The 17,067-nt window shown below is 51.4% G+C and overlaps 1 protein-coding gene across 4 annotated transcripts in view; it reads right to left on the bottom strand.

Annotated features, from left to right (window-relative positions):
* GRIK4 (glutamate ionotropic receptor kainate type subunit 4) overlaps window positions 1-17,067 on the bottom strand; it is a 431,410-nt gene that overhangs the window by 164,664 nt on the left and 249,679 nt on the right. For 3 of the 4 annotated variants that reach the window (XM_045483193.1, XM_045483194.1, XM_045483196.1), the window contains exons 4-5: window positions 11,990-12,154; window positions 50-147 (exon numbers count right to left, since the gene is read on the bottom strand). In XM_045483193.1, coding sequence (XP_045339149.1) covers window positions 50-147; window positions 11,990-12,154 — 263 coding nt within the window. The remainder of the gene's footprint in view (window positions 1-49; window positions 148-11,989; window positions 12,155-17,067) is intronic. The other variant, XM_045483195.1, reaches the window with a different exon arrangement.

Raw genomic sequence — 17,067 nt, 5'->3', positions numbered from 1 at the left:
GCACAGGTTGCCAGCCCGGAGACAGTCCCCAGGCTGGCGTAGCACTCACCTCCTTCTCCCCACAGATGTTGCTGATGATAGAGCTGGAGGCCGGACTGGAGGAGGGTCCCAGGACGGCGACCACCCCCTTGGGGAGGATCTGACACACTGCGGCCAGCAACAGGACGGAGCGTGGGCAGCAGGAAAGGAAACAAGGCACTCATCAGGCGGGATGGGGGCCGGCTCCCCTGCCTGGGGTTCAGGCTCACACCCAACCTTCACCTGCAGGACCCTCACCTTCCGCCACTCTCCCCCCAGCCTCCTCCCACCTTTCCAAACTCAGTGCCTCTCCTCTTCTGGACTATGGGGCTCTGGGACAGCTTTATTGGAGTTTATGGAAGGTATTAAATGAGGAAATGACCCAGGTTATGACAACATACGGCCACAGCCAACAGGGTGTGTAAATTGTCTTGGCTGTCACTGAAGGACGGGGGCTAACGGCGGAAACCTGCGGATTCCATCCTGCCAGACCTGCAGCGAGGGTGCTGGGAGCCTCAGCATGGCTGCCTCTGGGGCTGAGGGCCCAGCTCACAGAACGGTCACCTGCCGTGCAGTCTGTTAGCCCCTCAAATCTAAAGAGGAAGGGGAGGGGCGCCTGGGTGGCTCGGTCGGTTAAGCGTCCGACTTCGGCTCAGGTCATGATCTCACGGTCTGTGGGTTCGAGCCCCGCGTCAGGCTCTGTGCTGACCGCTCAGAGCCTGGAGCCTGTTTCGGATTCTGTGTCTCCCTCTCTCTGTGACCCTCCCCCGTTCATGCTCTGTCTCTCTCTGTCTCAAAAATAAATAAACGTTAAAAAAAAAAATTAAAGAGGAAGGGGAGGAAGAAAGGCAGACAAGCAGTGGGACAAAGGGTGGTAAAGAGGATGCAGAGAGAAGAAATCAGACTCAGCTAAAGCCAAGGGAGCAGGAGGGAGATAAGCAGAAAGAGAAAACAAGAGGGAGGGAGGGAGGGAGGGAGGGAGGGAGAGAGAGAGAGAGAGAGAGAGAGGCAAGGAGTCTCATGTCTCGATGGCATCCTCTGTCACTCTTGCTGACCTAGACCCCAGCTTGGTGCACCTGCTTCCCTGAGTGTGTTGGGCACTTTGTGATCTTGGGCTTCCCCACGGAGAAGGAGCCCTTCCTTCCTCTACTCTGGACACTCACCCTGTCAAACAGCACCTCAAATGCCCTCCTCCTTACGCCTTCCCTGGCTCCTTTATGTGGAATTAATCTTCCCCATCTCCCCCAGGGCCCGTGAGGCCCCTGCTGTGTCCCTCTGTACTGAGACGCTTGTAAATGTGCCGAATTCAGCTTGTTGCTTAGATGTCTTTCTGCTCTCACTAGATTTCAAACCCCGTAAGGGCAGCAGCTGAGCCATACTTGTCTCTAAGACCCCGCTTCTCACCTCCTCAGTGTCCAGCACAAGGTTTTCTAGGTGCCCAGCTCACAGTCATTGAACGAATGAGTGGAGGGATGGATGACTATGCAATCAGAAGAGGAGGAGAGAATCTCAGATTTTAAAACGCTACAGACTGAGCACCAAAGGATGGGAGAAAAAGGAGGTGACAGAGAGAACTTGACCGTGGTCTCAGAACCCAAGAGTCGCCCGCTGGAATATGCACCGAGGTTCCCGGACACACTGCAAGGCATTCTTCCCTGCAAAACTCGGAACTTGACTCTGGACACATTTTCTTCCTACTCACGCCAAGAGTCAGGCTGAGCCATTTCCAAGGCCAGTAAACTGAGGTTAAGGGATCAGTCCAAGGTTCCTTACTGAGGAGGCAGCTGCAAAGCCACACCTGCAACCTAGATGTTCTTTCTCCTAGGGTAGGGTCCTAAACATTGGTCCACACAGCCACGTGATGGCCCTCATGGGCCCTCACGGGGGGAGCACCAGAGTCCAAATCCCAGTGTTGCCATTTCACACACAAACCACAGGCTGTCCTCCCAGCCTGAGGCTCACGCAGGGATGCCGCCACACCGGGGATCTCAGCTGGCCAAGAGGCTGCGGGCCGTGGGTACCCGAGCGGAGCTCATCTGTACTGTGTCTGAAACATTCCCAGTGGCAAAGTAGCCACAGGCCGGCTTCATCTCTGAAGACTGCTCTTCCAAGTTGAAGCAGTTGGCATGTAAGTTAGGCCATGTGATCTCAGCCAGCTTAACTCTTACTGGCCACTAGACGCTCTAAGTTCGTCGGCCATCAGACTCCTGCACCTAAGTGGGTCTTAGTTCCTGATTTTACCGATAAGGAAACACCTCCTGAGGGATGTTCAGTGACTCCTCCTTAGAGCAGTCAGGCACCTAACAAAGGTCAGAGCCAGCACCGGAATTCAAGTGTGTTGACCCCATCCTGTCCGGTGCCCATTTCGCTATCTCGAAGCCCCCCCAGCTCCCTGCAGCCACCCCACCCCTCCCTACCCACCCCTCCGGTCCAGACCCCCCTCCCATCTCTTTCTGCTGAATCTGCTTCCCGAGGTCACCAGTGACCTCTTAGCAGTTCAGCACCTGATGCTGCTGACTGCTGTGTTCTTTTGAAGTTCATAACCGTCCAACCCTGATTCTGGTCAGTCTTCTTCACTTCCTTTGCTGATTCCTCTTCCTTTCTCCACCTGCTAAATCCAGGTTTGATCTGTGCCTCCCTCTCCCCGGGCAATCTCACCCTTGCCTTGACCTCTACTCTCCTCCCTGCCCAGGTGATCCTGTACTCCGACCTATGTCCTGGGTTAGAGGTCAAGTTCCAACCACCTGCCAGACGTTGCCACGGGGACTTCGCTCTGGTATCACGCACCCATCATGTCCATGGCAGAGAGGAAAGCCTGTCTCATTTACCTCTGTCTCCTCCATGTTTAACACAGGGCCTGTGCTTCATAGTTATGTGCTCAATAAATAGTTGCTGAACCACCCTGATGCCTGCTCAACACTTCCCGTGGAAAACTGGAAATAAGCTACAGGTCCAGTCATAAGGGAACACTTACCTTAAATGTCGGCCATATACCCACATGGAGTATTATTTAGGTATTTAAAATGCTTAGGAACAGTTTATGACAGTATTAAAAATATTTATGAAATACTATTAAGAGAGAGAAGCAGGATATGAAATTATACATATATCTACATGAAGGCTACAACCAAGCAAATACAAAAAACAGGCGCTCAGGAACACCTGTAAGAAGATGTTATAAAAGCCCGCATTTGGGGCGCCTGGGTGGCGCAGTCGGTTGGGCGTCCGACTTCAGCCAGGTCACGATCTCGCGGTCCGTGAGTTCGAGCCCCGCGTCGGTCTCTGGGCTGACAGCTCAGAGCCTGGAGCCTGTTTCCGATTCTGTGTCTCCCTCTCTCTCTGCCCCTCCCCCGTTCATGCTCTGTCTCTCTCTGTCCCAAAAATAAATAAACGTTGAAAAAAAAATTAAAAAAAAAAAAAAAAAAAAAGCCCGCATTTACTGAGAGCTAATTATGCACTTTATATGAACGGACGTATTTAAGTCTCATAACGACCCGATGAGATAGGAACTATGACTGTCAACTTCATTTTACAGATGAGAGAGTGGGACAGAAAAATTAAAGGGCAGAGTCGGGATTCACACCCTCAGTCCCTGACCCCAGGTCGGCACCTTCACCTTGGCACCCTGCAGCCTCCCACCGTCCCACGGTGATTAACTGGGACGTTAATGGGGATCGCTTTGGCCAGTTCGACGTTGCATGATTTTCTTCCCCCTCTTCTTTTCTGTTACTTTCTATAATGAGCATCTACTCATTTTATAACACGTCATTATAAAATACAGAAGGCATAAAAAAAAAAAGTTTCTTCCAAGGAGGAAGTAAAATTCAAATGTGTGTGATTTCCTCAAGATACTACCTTTCCTGGGGCGCCTGGGTGGCTCAGGCGGTTAAGCATCCGACTTCGGCTCAGGTCATGATCTCAGGTTGTGAGTTCGGGCCCCACATCAGGCTCTGTGATGACAGCTCAGAGCCTGGAGCCTGCTTTGGATTCTGTGTCTCCCTCTCTCTCTGCCCCTACTCCTGCTTACACTCTGTCTCTCAGAAATAAACATTAAAAAAACAAAAAAAAAAGGATACTATCTTCCCAGCCCTTCCTCCCATCCCACAACGGACTATTCCACACCAGCCCACCAGGAACATACTCCCAATTTTCCTACTCGAGCCTGGTCCCAAGTAGTTCTCCCTGACCGGACCTGGGATTCTTAACCTGCTGCCTCAGATCTGGGGGGTAGAAGTCAGTGGTCTGTGAACACTTTGGGGGGGGGGGAAAGCGACATCATTAATTTCTCTCCTAAGTAAAACTTGGCATTCCCTTCAATTGTGAACATAGGCGATAACCACAGTATAACAGTACGTGACTTTGTCACCAACGGACACCCCACATCTTTTCCTGCCACGTTGCAGTGCTTCAGATAATCTCAAGATAACATTTATATCATTATTTCAAAATCAGGCCAGCAGTTGCACCTGTTGCTAGATTTGGCCATTTAATACCTTAATGAAGACGCACATTTGCTAATATATCGTTATACAAATATTTTAACTCATTGCCATATAACTGGTTTCCTTGGTCGTCCTTTCTATCTTATTCATTTAAAAACACTTCTCTGAGAAGGAGTCCATTAGCACTATTCGCGCCCCCAGGTGACCGGGGTCTAGGCCCTCTCTTGCCCTTCGGCTTGGCAAACTCCTACTGATCCTCCAATGCCCAGCTCAGACCTTGCCCCCAGGCAAGAACACACTTCCCCCTCCTTCTACCACATCACACTGTGGCTCTGAGTCAGTCCTGCCCTGGAGCTGCTGAGACAGATCCTTCCCTGTTCTCTGAATTCCTGGCCAGCTTCTGCCCCAAGCTGGTTCATTATGTTGGGCCTCAATAGAGAGAAGCTTCTCCTAAAAATAAATTCTTTTAGAAGGCTACAATCCCTTATTCCCAATTCCAAAAACCCGAAAGGCTCTGAAACTGGATAGTTTTCATCAAGCTCATTTGGTGGCAAAATCTGATCGAAACAGACAGATGTGAGGTTATTTATAGTATGTGAATATTTGAACGTAATTATGCATTTATTTGAGTCTGGGGTTCTGCCCGAAGCCCCGCTAGAGAGGTTACTTGATGCATGGTGCGTGCACCTCATGACTTTTCCCGTAGCTGCAAAGTTCTAGATTCTAAAAACATCCAGCCTTAGAGGGTCTGTGGACCTGTGCCGTTCCGACCATCCATTGTCCATCTCCCACAATAGACTGGGAATCCCTTGAGGGCTTGGGTCACATTAGTTCGGTTCTGACAAAAAGGAACTGTTCAAAAGATGTTTGCTCAACTGAATTGAAATGATCCAAAATGATCCAATAATCCCCATGGCCTGGGGACCTCCTGGGGTCTGGGAATCGTTCTTTCGTTCCTTATGAAGGATGCCTTGCTCAAGAAAAATGGAAACTTTATAAAGGGCCTCAGCTCTAAAACCTCTGGAACGCTGACTCGATGGGCCCGGGGCCAGCTGCAGGACAGCCCTGGGCAGTTTGTGAGAGGGACCGCTGGGGAGGGAGGTGCACCTTACCTCTGCCTCCCAGGGGGGCAGGGAAGAGAGGGAATGGAGAAGTGAGTGACATTGCCATGGCAACAAAGTTTCCCAGCCAGCAGAGGCGTTGGAAGACCAGGGTCAGAGAAGCTGCTGGAATAAAAGACCATGATGGGGTGTTGTAAGTGGGGGAAGGGGGTGGTTCTTCCCCTCAAGATGCCAGTTCTGGCCTTGACCCCAAGTCCTTCTCTCGAGTCTTCACAGGGAGAGGAAGGGTCTGTCTGTGATGCAGACGGCATAAGAGGGGTTAAATGTAGGCATCGCTGATTACAAGGCCCTCCAGGGCAGGGGCAGCTTCCTGGGTGGGGCAGGGTCCTCCTCACTCACAGCCTGGCACCCGATGAGTCACTCAGTGGCTCCCTGAGCCCCTTGGTGAACAGGCCTGGCCACGGGGAGCTGACAGTGAGGTGGACCAGCGGGGGCTGGGAGAACTCTGAGCCCCCTTCCCGTCAAAACACCTCGCGATGCTAAAGCCCAAGTCGGGCGGGAGGACAGGGCCTCTGGGTCTGGTTACGTGGCAAACCCAGTGCAAAGCGAAGCCTGACTGTCCCGGAGCAAAGCAAACAACGGCCTCCATCACCCTGGAAGAACCAGCCTGCGCCAGAGCCTGCGGGAGTGTGTTCCATCCTTAACCCTCCGAGAGCGGACAAGGGCTGAATGGGGGGCCTTGCGGACCCCCGAGCCGACGAAGGGGGCACGTGAGGGTGGCAGCACCAGGCCTCTGAACCGTCCTGCGCTGTCGGGGGAGGGTTCTCCCTGGTCAGAGAACTCAGAAGTGCCGCTGGCTCCCCCCCACCCAGGGCGTCTCTTGAAAGCCCTCAGCCTGGTCCTGAACAGCACCACCATTTACTGGGACATTCCACGTGCCCGGCGCCGGGCTGGCAGACGGGCCAGCGCCCTGAATTCTTACAGTCACCCTGCGAGGGAGAAGTTGGTATACGAATTCTCCTTCTACTCCTACTCCTACTTCTCCTATTGCTGCTGCTGCTTCGTAAAATTTATCAAGAGTTCACCCTATATTGGGCACTGCTCTCAGTCTTGTCAGCCCATCGCCTCACTTAATACACACACACACACACACACACACACACACTCACAAAACCCCTCTTAAAGTAAGAACTTTTATTATCCTCATTTTATGGGCGAGGAATCTGAGGCACAGGAGCTAAGCCCAAGGTGCTGGCAGAGCCCAGGACTAGGATCCTGGCCCGTCCGACTCTAGAACCTGACCCCGAGTCTACACCGCTCTCCAACCCCGGCCCTCACCACTGCCCCACAGAAACTCTCTGCTTTCGCCACGCCCAACTGTCACTGTGCCCCCAGCCAGTGTGGCTTCCTGCCTCGAGCGCTGGCCCGTGCCACCACGGAGTCCACATGGGTGCCTTCTCTTCTCTTTGCCCACCAAAGATTCCAAAGTCCAGCCCAGAGGCACGATCTGACCACCAGCTGCAGCTAACATTACGTATTTCCACCCGCCCTCTGCCCACGTCTGAGCCACGCGGCACAGCTACTGAACTTTATGTCACGTTTCAGACGTTTTTGGGTTTTAACTGCCTCCTGGGAAAGACTGTGAGCCTCCGTCTCCCCACCTGCCCCCCAACCATGAGGAGGTTGGACCAGATGATCTCAATGCGTTTCTGAGTCCACGTTACGCACATGGGATGTGGGGAGCTCAGAGAGGGGGCAGCGAGGGATGTTTGTTGAGTGACTCATCGCTGTTCATATGACTTTCTCTTGGCTTCTCACTTTCTCCCCTGACGCGGACTTGGATTTGGTCTACTGAACTGACAGGAGGAACGTTTGCCCTCACTTACTGGAGGCAGCTTTGCATCACCCGAGGTCATGCCGCTGGAGCCTGTGAGGAGCTCGGGAGCTCATGGAGGAACAGCAAAACCCTGCGGCCCGAGCACCCCACGCCGTGCTCCTCTCCACGGGCACAGGGGCCGCGTGGGGCCGGATAACCAGTGCGCCTCTGGGTCTCCAGGGGAAACAGTGTGGACAGCTGATAGCACGCTTGGCCTCACAGAGACAAGCCAAGGGAGAGGCGAGGGGTTGACAGGGAGGCTCCTGCTTCTGGCTCTGCAGTAAATTAAACTTCAAACTGGCTCTGGCAGCAGCAGGGACAGTGCCTCCGGGCGTCTGGGTGATAAGGGGGCGGGCGCTCAGTTAAGCTCGGATACGGCAGCGCAGCCGCGGGAGACATGCTGATCTGTGGAACAGAGCCGGGCAAGGCCTGTGGGAACCTCCCTGCACGAGAAAGGCTGAGGTGCAGATAAGATACAGAAGCAGGGAGGGAAAGGGCCAGGCGGGAAAGAGATGACCTAGCAGGTCTCGTCCATCCCTCTCATTTCAGATCTGCGGGCTGCACGGAGGGAGTCGGGAAGCCAAACATCAAGAAGCCCGAGGCAATGATGGTGACAGGGCAGGGGTGAAGGGAACCCCACGTGGGCTTGAGGAAGCCTTACGGGTGACCCTCACTTTAAATAAACCCACTATCTGAAAATCTAAGTGAACCAGAGACAAGAGGAGGTGATTTTGCACTTGTAACTTTCCAGTGTCCGGGGTTGTTGTTAATTAACGCCCCGTCTGGTCCTTCCCATCTCCCAGCCTGGTTTTCAACCATCAGATGAGGAAGTGGAACCCTGGACGTCAGCATCTTCGGTTTCTTGACACTTTGAGATCTTAGATTCTTGCAAGAGTCATTGTTCTCCTCGACGGATAGTCCCGCCCCGAACATAATTCATTAAAGCGTGATCTATCCAGAACTTCATGAAACCCACCTACCGCTACTGAAAGTGGACACCACGGTACGTTGCTGGATTGCTACCGCAAACTTAGAGCTGGCCTCCGCCATCCACCACCAAGAACCGCTGGCGTCTCCTTCGTCCCCTTGGAACAGAGCTCCTGGCCGTGGGTGACAGGTGTGAGTCTGGGGGCATTGCTCAGGGCCCCAGACTGACTCAGATAGTTTTCAGTTAATCATGCAAATTAGCCCTGGGCCACCAGCCTGGGGAAAACACAGCCCATGACACTGAGCAGCCGCTGGCTTTGGGTGGCCCATCACAACTTCCAAAGGCTCCACGCTGTTAGATGCATCAAGTCCGGAAAACTGGAAAGGGAAAGGGAATGTCCAGTTACGGCAGACGCCCCGTGAGGCATGCTGACATCAAGACAGGCCACTTGAGAAGAGCTGGGAGGCAGACGGTGCTGTCACCTCCAGGTGGCTGGACTCTGAACACAGAAGAGAGGGAGAGGATGATAAGACAGGAAGGAAGCCTGCTCAAAGGAGGCGAGGAAAGAAAGCCAACAACAAAGTCCACAGGGGCCGTTTACCGAGTGCCAGTAACACGCACGGTACTAAGCATCTCACCTCCACCGTCTCATGCTGTGCCCTGAGCGACCCTAGGAGGTGATATTACCATCACCCTCATTTTACAAACGAGGTAACTGTAGAGGTGGCTGGGTGGTTCAGGCAGTTAAGCATCTGACTCTTGATTTCTACTCAGGTGATGATTTCCTGGTTTATGAGTTTGAGCCCCACATCATTGCGGTGACTGCTGGGGATTCTCCTCTTCTCCCTCTCTCTCTCTCTGTCCCTCCCCTGCTCATGTTCTCTCTCAAAATAAACTTAAAAACACACACACACAAAACAAGGAAACTATGGTACATCCTATGCACACATAGCTAATAAACAGTAGAGCCAGGATTTAAAACTGACCGGTCTGATTCTAATATCCACGTTTCGCTCTTTATAACACAGACTCCCCAAAGTAGGGATTGCAGATCTATCGTCCCTCCTTGATCCGGGGATCCCATCTCCCTCCTATCTCCTTCCCCCAACACGGCCACTGAAGTCCAGTCCCTGCCTGGAATCAGCCGAGAGCACTAACCCACCGCCTGTTCTCTCCCTTACTTCGGGAGGGAAACAGCTGGGCTGGAACATTCCTATGAACTATCTGGGTGGTGTTTAAAATCCATTGTGGGGAAGCAGCTCTGGCTTCAGATGAAAGGCCTTTGGGGTAGAAAGATCCAGAAACCCTGTTTCTAACAAATGCTAATCATGCCTCAAACACAGTGAGATGTAAAAGCTGAACCATGGGTTACTAGCTAATAAAATACTTGCGCCTAAAAGAAGGGCATGAAAAAGACGCCCCAAAGCTCTGTAACGTGGAATAAAAGTATCCGTTTCCTTCATTCCCCTGATTCATCTGGCTAAATATTTTAGATGTATTGACTTTACTAAGACAGGCTGCATGGGTCACTGGGAGAGGAAATTTACATCTGCTAATGACCCCCAACCACAATGGGCAATCTGTGCTCTCTGTTCTGCCCCAAGAAACCAAAGGGAAGGAGGGAGGAGCTGGCTTTTCAAAGTACGCACTGCAAAGCTATTTAGGAACCTAGATCCTTGTCTGGGACCCATCCTCCTAGGCAAAGATCCACGACAGACTGGGCTAGGAGATCTCACAAGACGTTGCTGGTATTTCTGATTTCATTCAGAAGGTGTAGAGACATTGGAATCTTCCTTTCATTGTACTAGAATTTCATCTCTTTGACAGGATTTCCACCTGCTCCTTGCCGGATCCCCATTGCCGAGAAGAGAGTCCAAGAGGCACTCACTAAATATTTATTGACTGAACTAATGAATAAGCGAAGGACTATTTCCGGTACCTGTTCCCTCATTCCCCTGTCCGTAGGAATCTGTGTCAATAGATCCTGCTGGACTCAACAGTCCTGTTCTGTATGGTCCCTAAGAGTGTTCACTCTCCCCAAGGGTCGTTATCAGGCCATCTGGCCAACACCTGTGACTTGTGACATCTGCCATGGCAAGATGAGCTGGACCCATCAGATCCTCTACCTTGCAAATTCAAACCAAGAGGGGCCGAGGGAAGTTGCCACTGATGTGCACGCTGAGCAGAGACCGTAAACCCCCTGATGGCAGGGACTGCGTCTACCTGGTTTTCTGCATCGTTCCCAACGCATGATATTCCGAATCATGCCTGAAACAGAGTAAATGCTCACTAAAAGTTTCCTGAATAAATAGACATTGGGCCTGCATGGCCATTATGGAACAGGTGCATGATGAATGAGCCAGGGAAAGCAATAAGCCAGAGAGGGAACAGCATAGATTCGATATCACAAGAGCCATAAAGGAGCTATGAGACAAAGATCCTAGGCTTCCTCCCTTCCTGCCCTCTCCGGAGCCACACAACATCCTACCTACCACACGCGGGCCAGTGTGATGCGTCTCTTCTCTTGCAATACTAATGGTCCAGATCAGAGTAGTGCTGAGTCCACACACAGAAGACCAGGTGTCTCACATGTACACCTGAGCAGGTGGCTCTTTTATTTTAGTTTGGTTTTGCCAGTGAGTGTAACCAAAGGCTGACGTGTGTTACAAAGGGAGGAGACGGGGCCAAGTCTTGGGGAAGAGACGTTATCACCTCTCTGGGCTGAGAGGCTCCTCTCCTTCCCTCTGCACTGGGGTTGTTCATTTCCAGCTCAGCTACGAGCACCAGCGCACTGAGTGGGAAGCTCATCCTGTAAAGTCGTCAAGGGGATACCAGCAACACACCAGAGAATTCCAGGGAGGGCATAGCAGACCGGGTGCCGGCCTTGCAGGGTGACCACGTGAATGCAGGCTTCCGGACCCGCTCAGCCCTCAGCTAGCTCTGTGGATGGGCAAGATATTCAACGTTAAGATACCCCACGTTGAGCCTCTGTTTCTCTTATAAAGTGGGGCCAATAACACCTAGCTCTCGGGGTAGTAGCGTCAGAATCAGTGCCTAGCACATAGTAGGGGCTCCACGCATGTGACTCGAGTGACCTGTTACAGAGGGTTGTGTGCTATTTTAAGTGATTTAAGTCTCACACCAACCTGCAAGATTTGCAAAGTAGAGGCTAGCACTCACATTTTGCAGATGAAGAAACTGAGTTAAACGGGAAAAGTAACTTGTCCAAGGTCACCCACACAACAGCCAAACTCCAACCCAAGTCCCACAGTGCTGCCCTCACCACAAAATTGCAAGACAGGTGATCAGATGTGCCTGGATTAAGCTGGCCCTGGGCTGGCCATACCTCTCTTGATCACACACAAGGTTTCATTCAGCGGTTTGCGTACGATACGTCCAGGAGTTGGATGAATCAATAGATGAAGGAATGAATGGGTGGGTGAATGCACGAATGAGTATCCTGTCTTAATTCTACTCCACACGTAACTGGCAACGAAACCTGGGGACCTCATCCAGACTAAGCCCTGTGGGGCCTCCTGGTGCATGTTTCTCTCCCTCTCTTGGGAACGGCTGATCGCGGGCCTGGTGTTGGGTACAGCTCACACTATCAGCCCCTCCTCTGCCAGCAAGGAAAGCAGAGGGCAGCCCTGCCCATTCTACGTACTGGTTTCTGCAGTCTCGTACTCGCTGTCTCTGAGAAGCTCAAAGATGTCCACTTCGACCTTGGCCTTGCCCAGCCTCTCAGGAGCGCGGTTGATGCGGTTCTTGGCCAGGGTGATGGAGAGCCGCTCCCCTCTGCTGCACTCCATGGGGTCATCCAAGATAGCAGCTGTGGGCAGGCAACCACACGGAGACAGTTGGTACCCTCTCCCGTCACCCTCCTCTTTCTCCAGTCTCCCCCCACTGCCACCTTCCTCTTCCAGGCAGCTCCCCGCGTCCCCCTCCACCCTGCCGTCCTCGGAACTATTCCCAAAGCCAGCTCTCTACGTGCTAAGGGTCGTGGTTCGTAGCCAGGGGCAGCCATGAATTCTAATGTGCATCTCTACCTCAGGAACCCCATCACGTCATAGCAGGGCCCCGGGGGTCAATGTGTACGAGGTCCTGAGACCCAGGCGTGGCGATACGCTTGGGTGTACATCTACATGTGCACACCGGCCCGCGTGCGCAAAGGAAGGGAGACAGTGGCTGTCCTGTGAAAATGGTATTCTGGGCCTCTGCAAAACTCGCCCTGAGATGAGAGGGTTAAAGGAAGCCAGGCATGAGAGGGAGAGCTGTGGCACGAAGGAGCAGGGTCAGGGTCCTGCCGAACCCGGGTGCTCCCAGCTCAGACACTGACGAACCATGGCGGCCGGTGAGCGAGGCAGTTTCTCTGAACTTCCTTTCCTCACTGAGTGTTACGAGTAGTAAGAGAACCTCCGGGGGTTGGTGTGTGACTTCAGTAAGATAATGTACGTGGGTGACACATCACACGGATTTCATCGGCGTGACTTAATAGGAATGGTTGGAGGGAGGTACCGATAGCTGCCCAACTTCCGGAAGCACTATTCAGGTAGCACAGAGACCTAGGTTCGAATCCCAGCTCCATCCTGAATTAGCTATGAGACCTCAGTTTCCTCACTTGGAAAATGGGGAGAGCGCCCAGTCCTTGGGCTTCTGTGACGATTACGTGAACAGTGTATGCAAAGTGCTCAACATAGTACCTGGCACATGGTATAAACACTCGACAAATCGAGCTCGGGATATCGTTCATTGTCTTCGCAGAGGAAGTTACAAAATCGAGCATCTCTACAAAGCTTGTATGTGAATGCTCAGAGCAGCACTATTCATAATAACCCCAAAGTGGAAAACTCCAAATGCCCATCAACTGACGAGCGAATAAGCTAAATGTGGTATATCCACGCAATGGAACAGTACATGACAATAAAAAGGAAGGAAGTTCTCACACACGCCACAACATGCATGACCCTCGCAAGCATGATGCTAAGTGAAAGAAGCCAGACGCAAAATACTGCACGTTGGATGATTCATTTATATGGAATTTCCAGAATAGGTAAATCCACAGAGATGGAAGGTAGATTAGTGGTTGCCTAGTGGCAGTGGTGGAAAAGCTGGATGGCATGGGGGAGTAATTGCTAATGCATACACAACGTTTCTTTTCGGGGTGATGAAAATGTTCTAAAATTGATTATGGTGATAGATGCATGATGCTGTGACTATACTAAAAACCACTGAGTCGTATACTTTTAGTGGGTGAATCGTGTGGTATCTGAATTATATTTTAATAAAGCTGTTACAGAAAAAAAAGGAGAAATATGAAGTTTATCTTTCAGAGGTTTGAAGGCTCAGAAAAGCATCACGGGGAATCACGCCAAATAGATTTCACCGACTCGTGGCCCTTGAATCTCTGTGGCTGGTGTGGACTGAAGAGACCCAGGTCCCATGCTGTCTTCTCTGGATCCTGCTCCCATACCTACTGTGACCCATTTTCCAAACCAAAAATCAGGACACAGAATATTACAAAGCCTTTTTTTTTTTTCTGATTTGTGGATGTATTTATACGCATTGCCTTGTTGAACGATGAAAATCAGATTCATTGACACAGGTTGGGCCATACATTGGGCAACGGAGGTGCGTCCAAAGACGTAGGCATTTAAGTGGGCTTCCGTGAATTAAGTAGCAAAGTCCTCACACACCTGGTGTGATCACCACCTGCCTGAGTGGCCAAAGGGCTAGAAAGGTGTGTCTGAAGAGCCTGAGGACACCCACAAAACCTGCCCAGGTGGCCTCAGAAAAGCGAGACCAGGATGAGACTACTACTTGGGAAGCAAAAATCTAAACGATTGCACGGGGCTGGCCCAGGAGGAGGACCCTGGGAAGAGAAAAGAAGGGCAACCTACAGAAATGATTCTCAAATAGTGTTCCTTGGAGGGCCCTGGGTCCCATTAGGAAGCAGAGGGGGAGGCCACATGGAGGTCTCCAGCCCACACCAGCTTCAACCAGCACACCTCCCCATCAGTTTTGGATATTTGGGGTTCCACGTAAGACTCGATATGGAAAAAAAAAGTTGCACCATTAAAAACAAAATAGGGGGCACTCAGGTCATGATGTCACAGGTTGTGGGTTCGAGCCCCGCACCGGGCTCGGGGCTAACAGCATAGAGCCTGCTTTAGAACCTCTGTCTTCCTCTCTCTCTGCCCCTACCCTTCTCATGCTCTCTCTCTCTTAAAAATAAGTAAACATTTAAAAAAATGAAATCTAACACAATAATATAAAATAAAGTAAAATAAAATAATATAAAATAAAGTAAAATAAAATAAAATAAAATAAAATAAAATAAAATAAAATAAAATAAAATAGAATTAGAAATCACTAGTCTAGCCTTAAAGCATAGAAAAGAGACATCTGAAATGCCAGGAATGGGCAGCGCCATCCCACACAAGTCACGGGAAAGAGGCACTAGATCCATGGCACGCAAGCTTTACGTTTAGCAGGCACGCATTTATTCAGTGACAACATTAGCGTAAGTGCTTAGTGGACACGATCTCACTCAATCTCTGCAACAACTCTGTGAGAAGTGTGTGTTCTGTGTGTTATCCTCATTTGAGGATGAGAAAACAGAGGTCAGAGAGGTCGAGGGACCTGCCCCAATTCACAGGGCTGGTGAGCGGTTGAGTCAGAAGGTAACCCCAGGTCAACCTCACGTAGACCCTGGACCCTGAACCAAGGCTCATTTCCTTCGGTGCAATTCGTCTTCAGGGGAATTTGCTGCCGAGAAGGGGGTGTACTAGGTAGGTGCGTCTCAATCAGCTCAGGCTGCTGTCACAAACAACCACAGACTAGTTGGCTTATCTAGCAAACATTTTTTCCTCACAGTCGTGGAGGTGGGGGATCTGAGATCAGCTAGCATGGTTGGGATCTATTGTGGACACCTGCCTTCTTACATGGTCCTCAGATGGCGGAGAGGGAGGGACAATGTTCTCTGGACTCTTCTTAGAAGGGCACTAATCCCATCACGGAAGTCCCCCCACCCTTGTGACCTCATCAAAATCAAATCCCCTCCCCAAGGTCCCACCTCCTAATACCATCACCTTGGGGGTTAGGATTTAACACATGCATCTCGGGAGGACACAATTCAGTCCATCGCAACAGGGTGCACGAGCCTTTCACACACCATAAAGAAAGTCTTGGGGCCCCTGGGTGGTTCAGTCGGTTGAGTGTCTGACCTCAGCTTAGGTCAAGATCTCGAGGTTCAGGGGTGCCTGGGTGGCTCAGTCGGTTAAGCGTCCGACTTCGGCTCAGGTCATGATCTCGCGGTCCGTGAGTTCGAGCCCCGCGTCGGGCTCTGTGCTGACAGCTCAGAGCCTGGAGCCTGTTTCCGATTCTGTGTCTCCCTCTCTCTCTGACCCTCCCCCGTTCATGCTTTGTCTCTCTCTGTCTCAAAAATAAATAAACGTTAAAAAAAAAAAAAAAGATCTCGAGGTTCACGAGTTCGAGCCCCGCATCGGGCTCGCTGCTGTCTTGCTGCTGACAGGCTGACAGCACGGAGCCTGCTCTGGATCCTCTGTCCTCTTCTCTCTCTGCCCCTCCCCTGCTCCGCTTTCTCTCAAAATATAAGTTGAAAAAAAAAACATTAAAAAAAGAAAGTCTCATCAAGGCAAATCAACTCTGAAACACTAATAGACAGGACCCCAGGCCTCTGGAAATTCCCCTAGCTAATGCTCTCAACCCCCAGTAAATTTCTAAAACTGGGAGCCTTTTTCTCTTTGGGCCATATGACCTCACTCTCCCCAACTTTTCCATCGATCACCTTGTAAACATTAGTAAATCACTTGTAACCAAGTAAATTAATAAAACAATCTCTCGGAAAATGCCCACGTCCCCTGTAAGTCTGGGAAGGAGCTCAGCCCTCTAGGGTGGCGGGGGGCGGGGGGGAGCTCCCTCAGCGATGTTTGGATCAGGCTCATGCTACCGACGCCTCACTTGTCTCTGTCACGTCAGTACACGAAGGGCACAATCCCACCTGGACCAACAGGAGGCAACACACATACGATCGTCTGTTCCGGGGTTGTGGGTTCTTTTCTCCTCGACAGCACACCTTCAGGACACATGCTGGGAACTGAATGTGTCCCCCCCCCACCTTCACATGTTGAACCCTCAGCTTCCAAGGTGACTGTGTTTAGAGACAGGGCCTTTCAGAGGTAATGAAAGTTAAATGAAGTCATGAGGCTAAGTCCCTGCTCTGAGAGGATTAGTGTCCCTGCAAGGAGGGACACCAGAGAGCTCTCTCTTTCTCTCCCCCGGTGTGAGGGTGTGGCAGGAAGGCAAGCCAGGGAGCAGGCTCCCCCCCAGAAAATGAGTCTGCTGGCACCTTGACCTTGGACGTCTGCCCTCCAGAACTGTGAGAAATAAATGTCCGTTGTGGACGCCACCCACTCTGTGGTGTTCCGTTATGGTGGCCCGAGATGACAAGGAAAATGTGCCAACACCAACCCAGATGTACAGGACAGCCGCCAGCCATGGAACACCACATAATCAACTCACAGAGCATCACTGGACACACCCGGAGACAGAGGGATCATGACCAGGTGGGGAAGAGGGAATGTGGCAATGTTATATTAAGGGGCATATGAGGTCCCCTGAGCACCTCTTTCTTCTTTTCCTCCCCACTGGGTTCAACGAAGGGACTCTGCAACTCTCTCCAACCTCCATGCTGTTCTGGGCACCACTTTTCAATTCAGGTTT

This window comes from Leopardus geoffroyi, chromosome D1 (genome assembly GCF_018350155.1).
Source record: "Leopardus geoffroyi isolate Oge1 chromosome D1, O.geoffroyi_Oge1_pat1.0, whole genome shotgun sequence".
In the NCBI taxonomy this organism is placed as follows: Eukaryota; Metazoa; Chordata; class Mammalia; order Carnivora; family Felidae; genus Leopardus; species Leopardus geoffroyi.
This window is presented reverse-complemented; position numbering and strand designations above follow the sequence as displayed.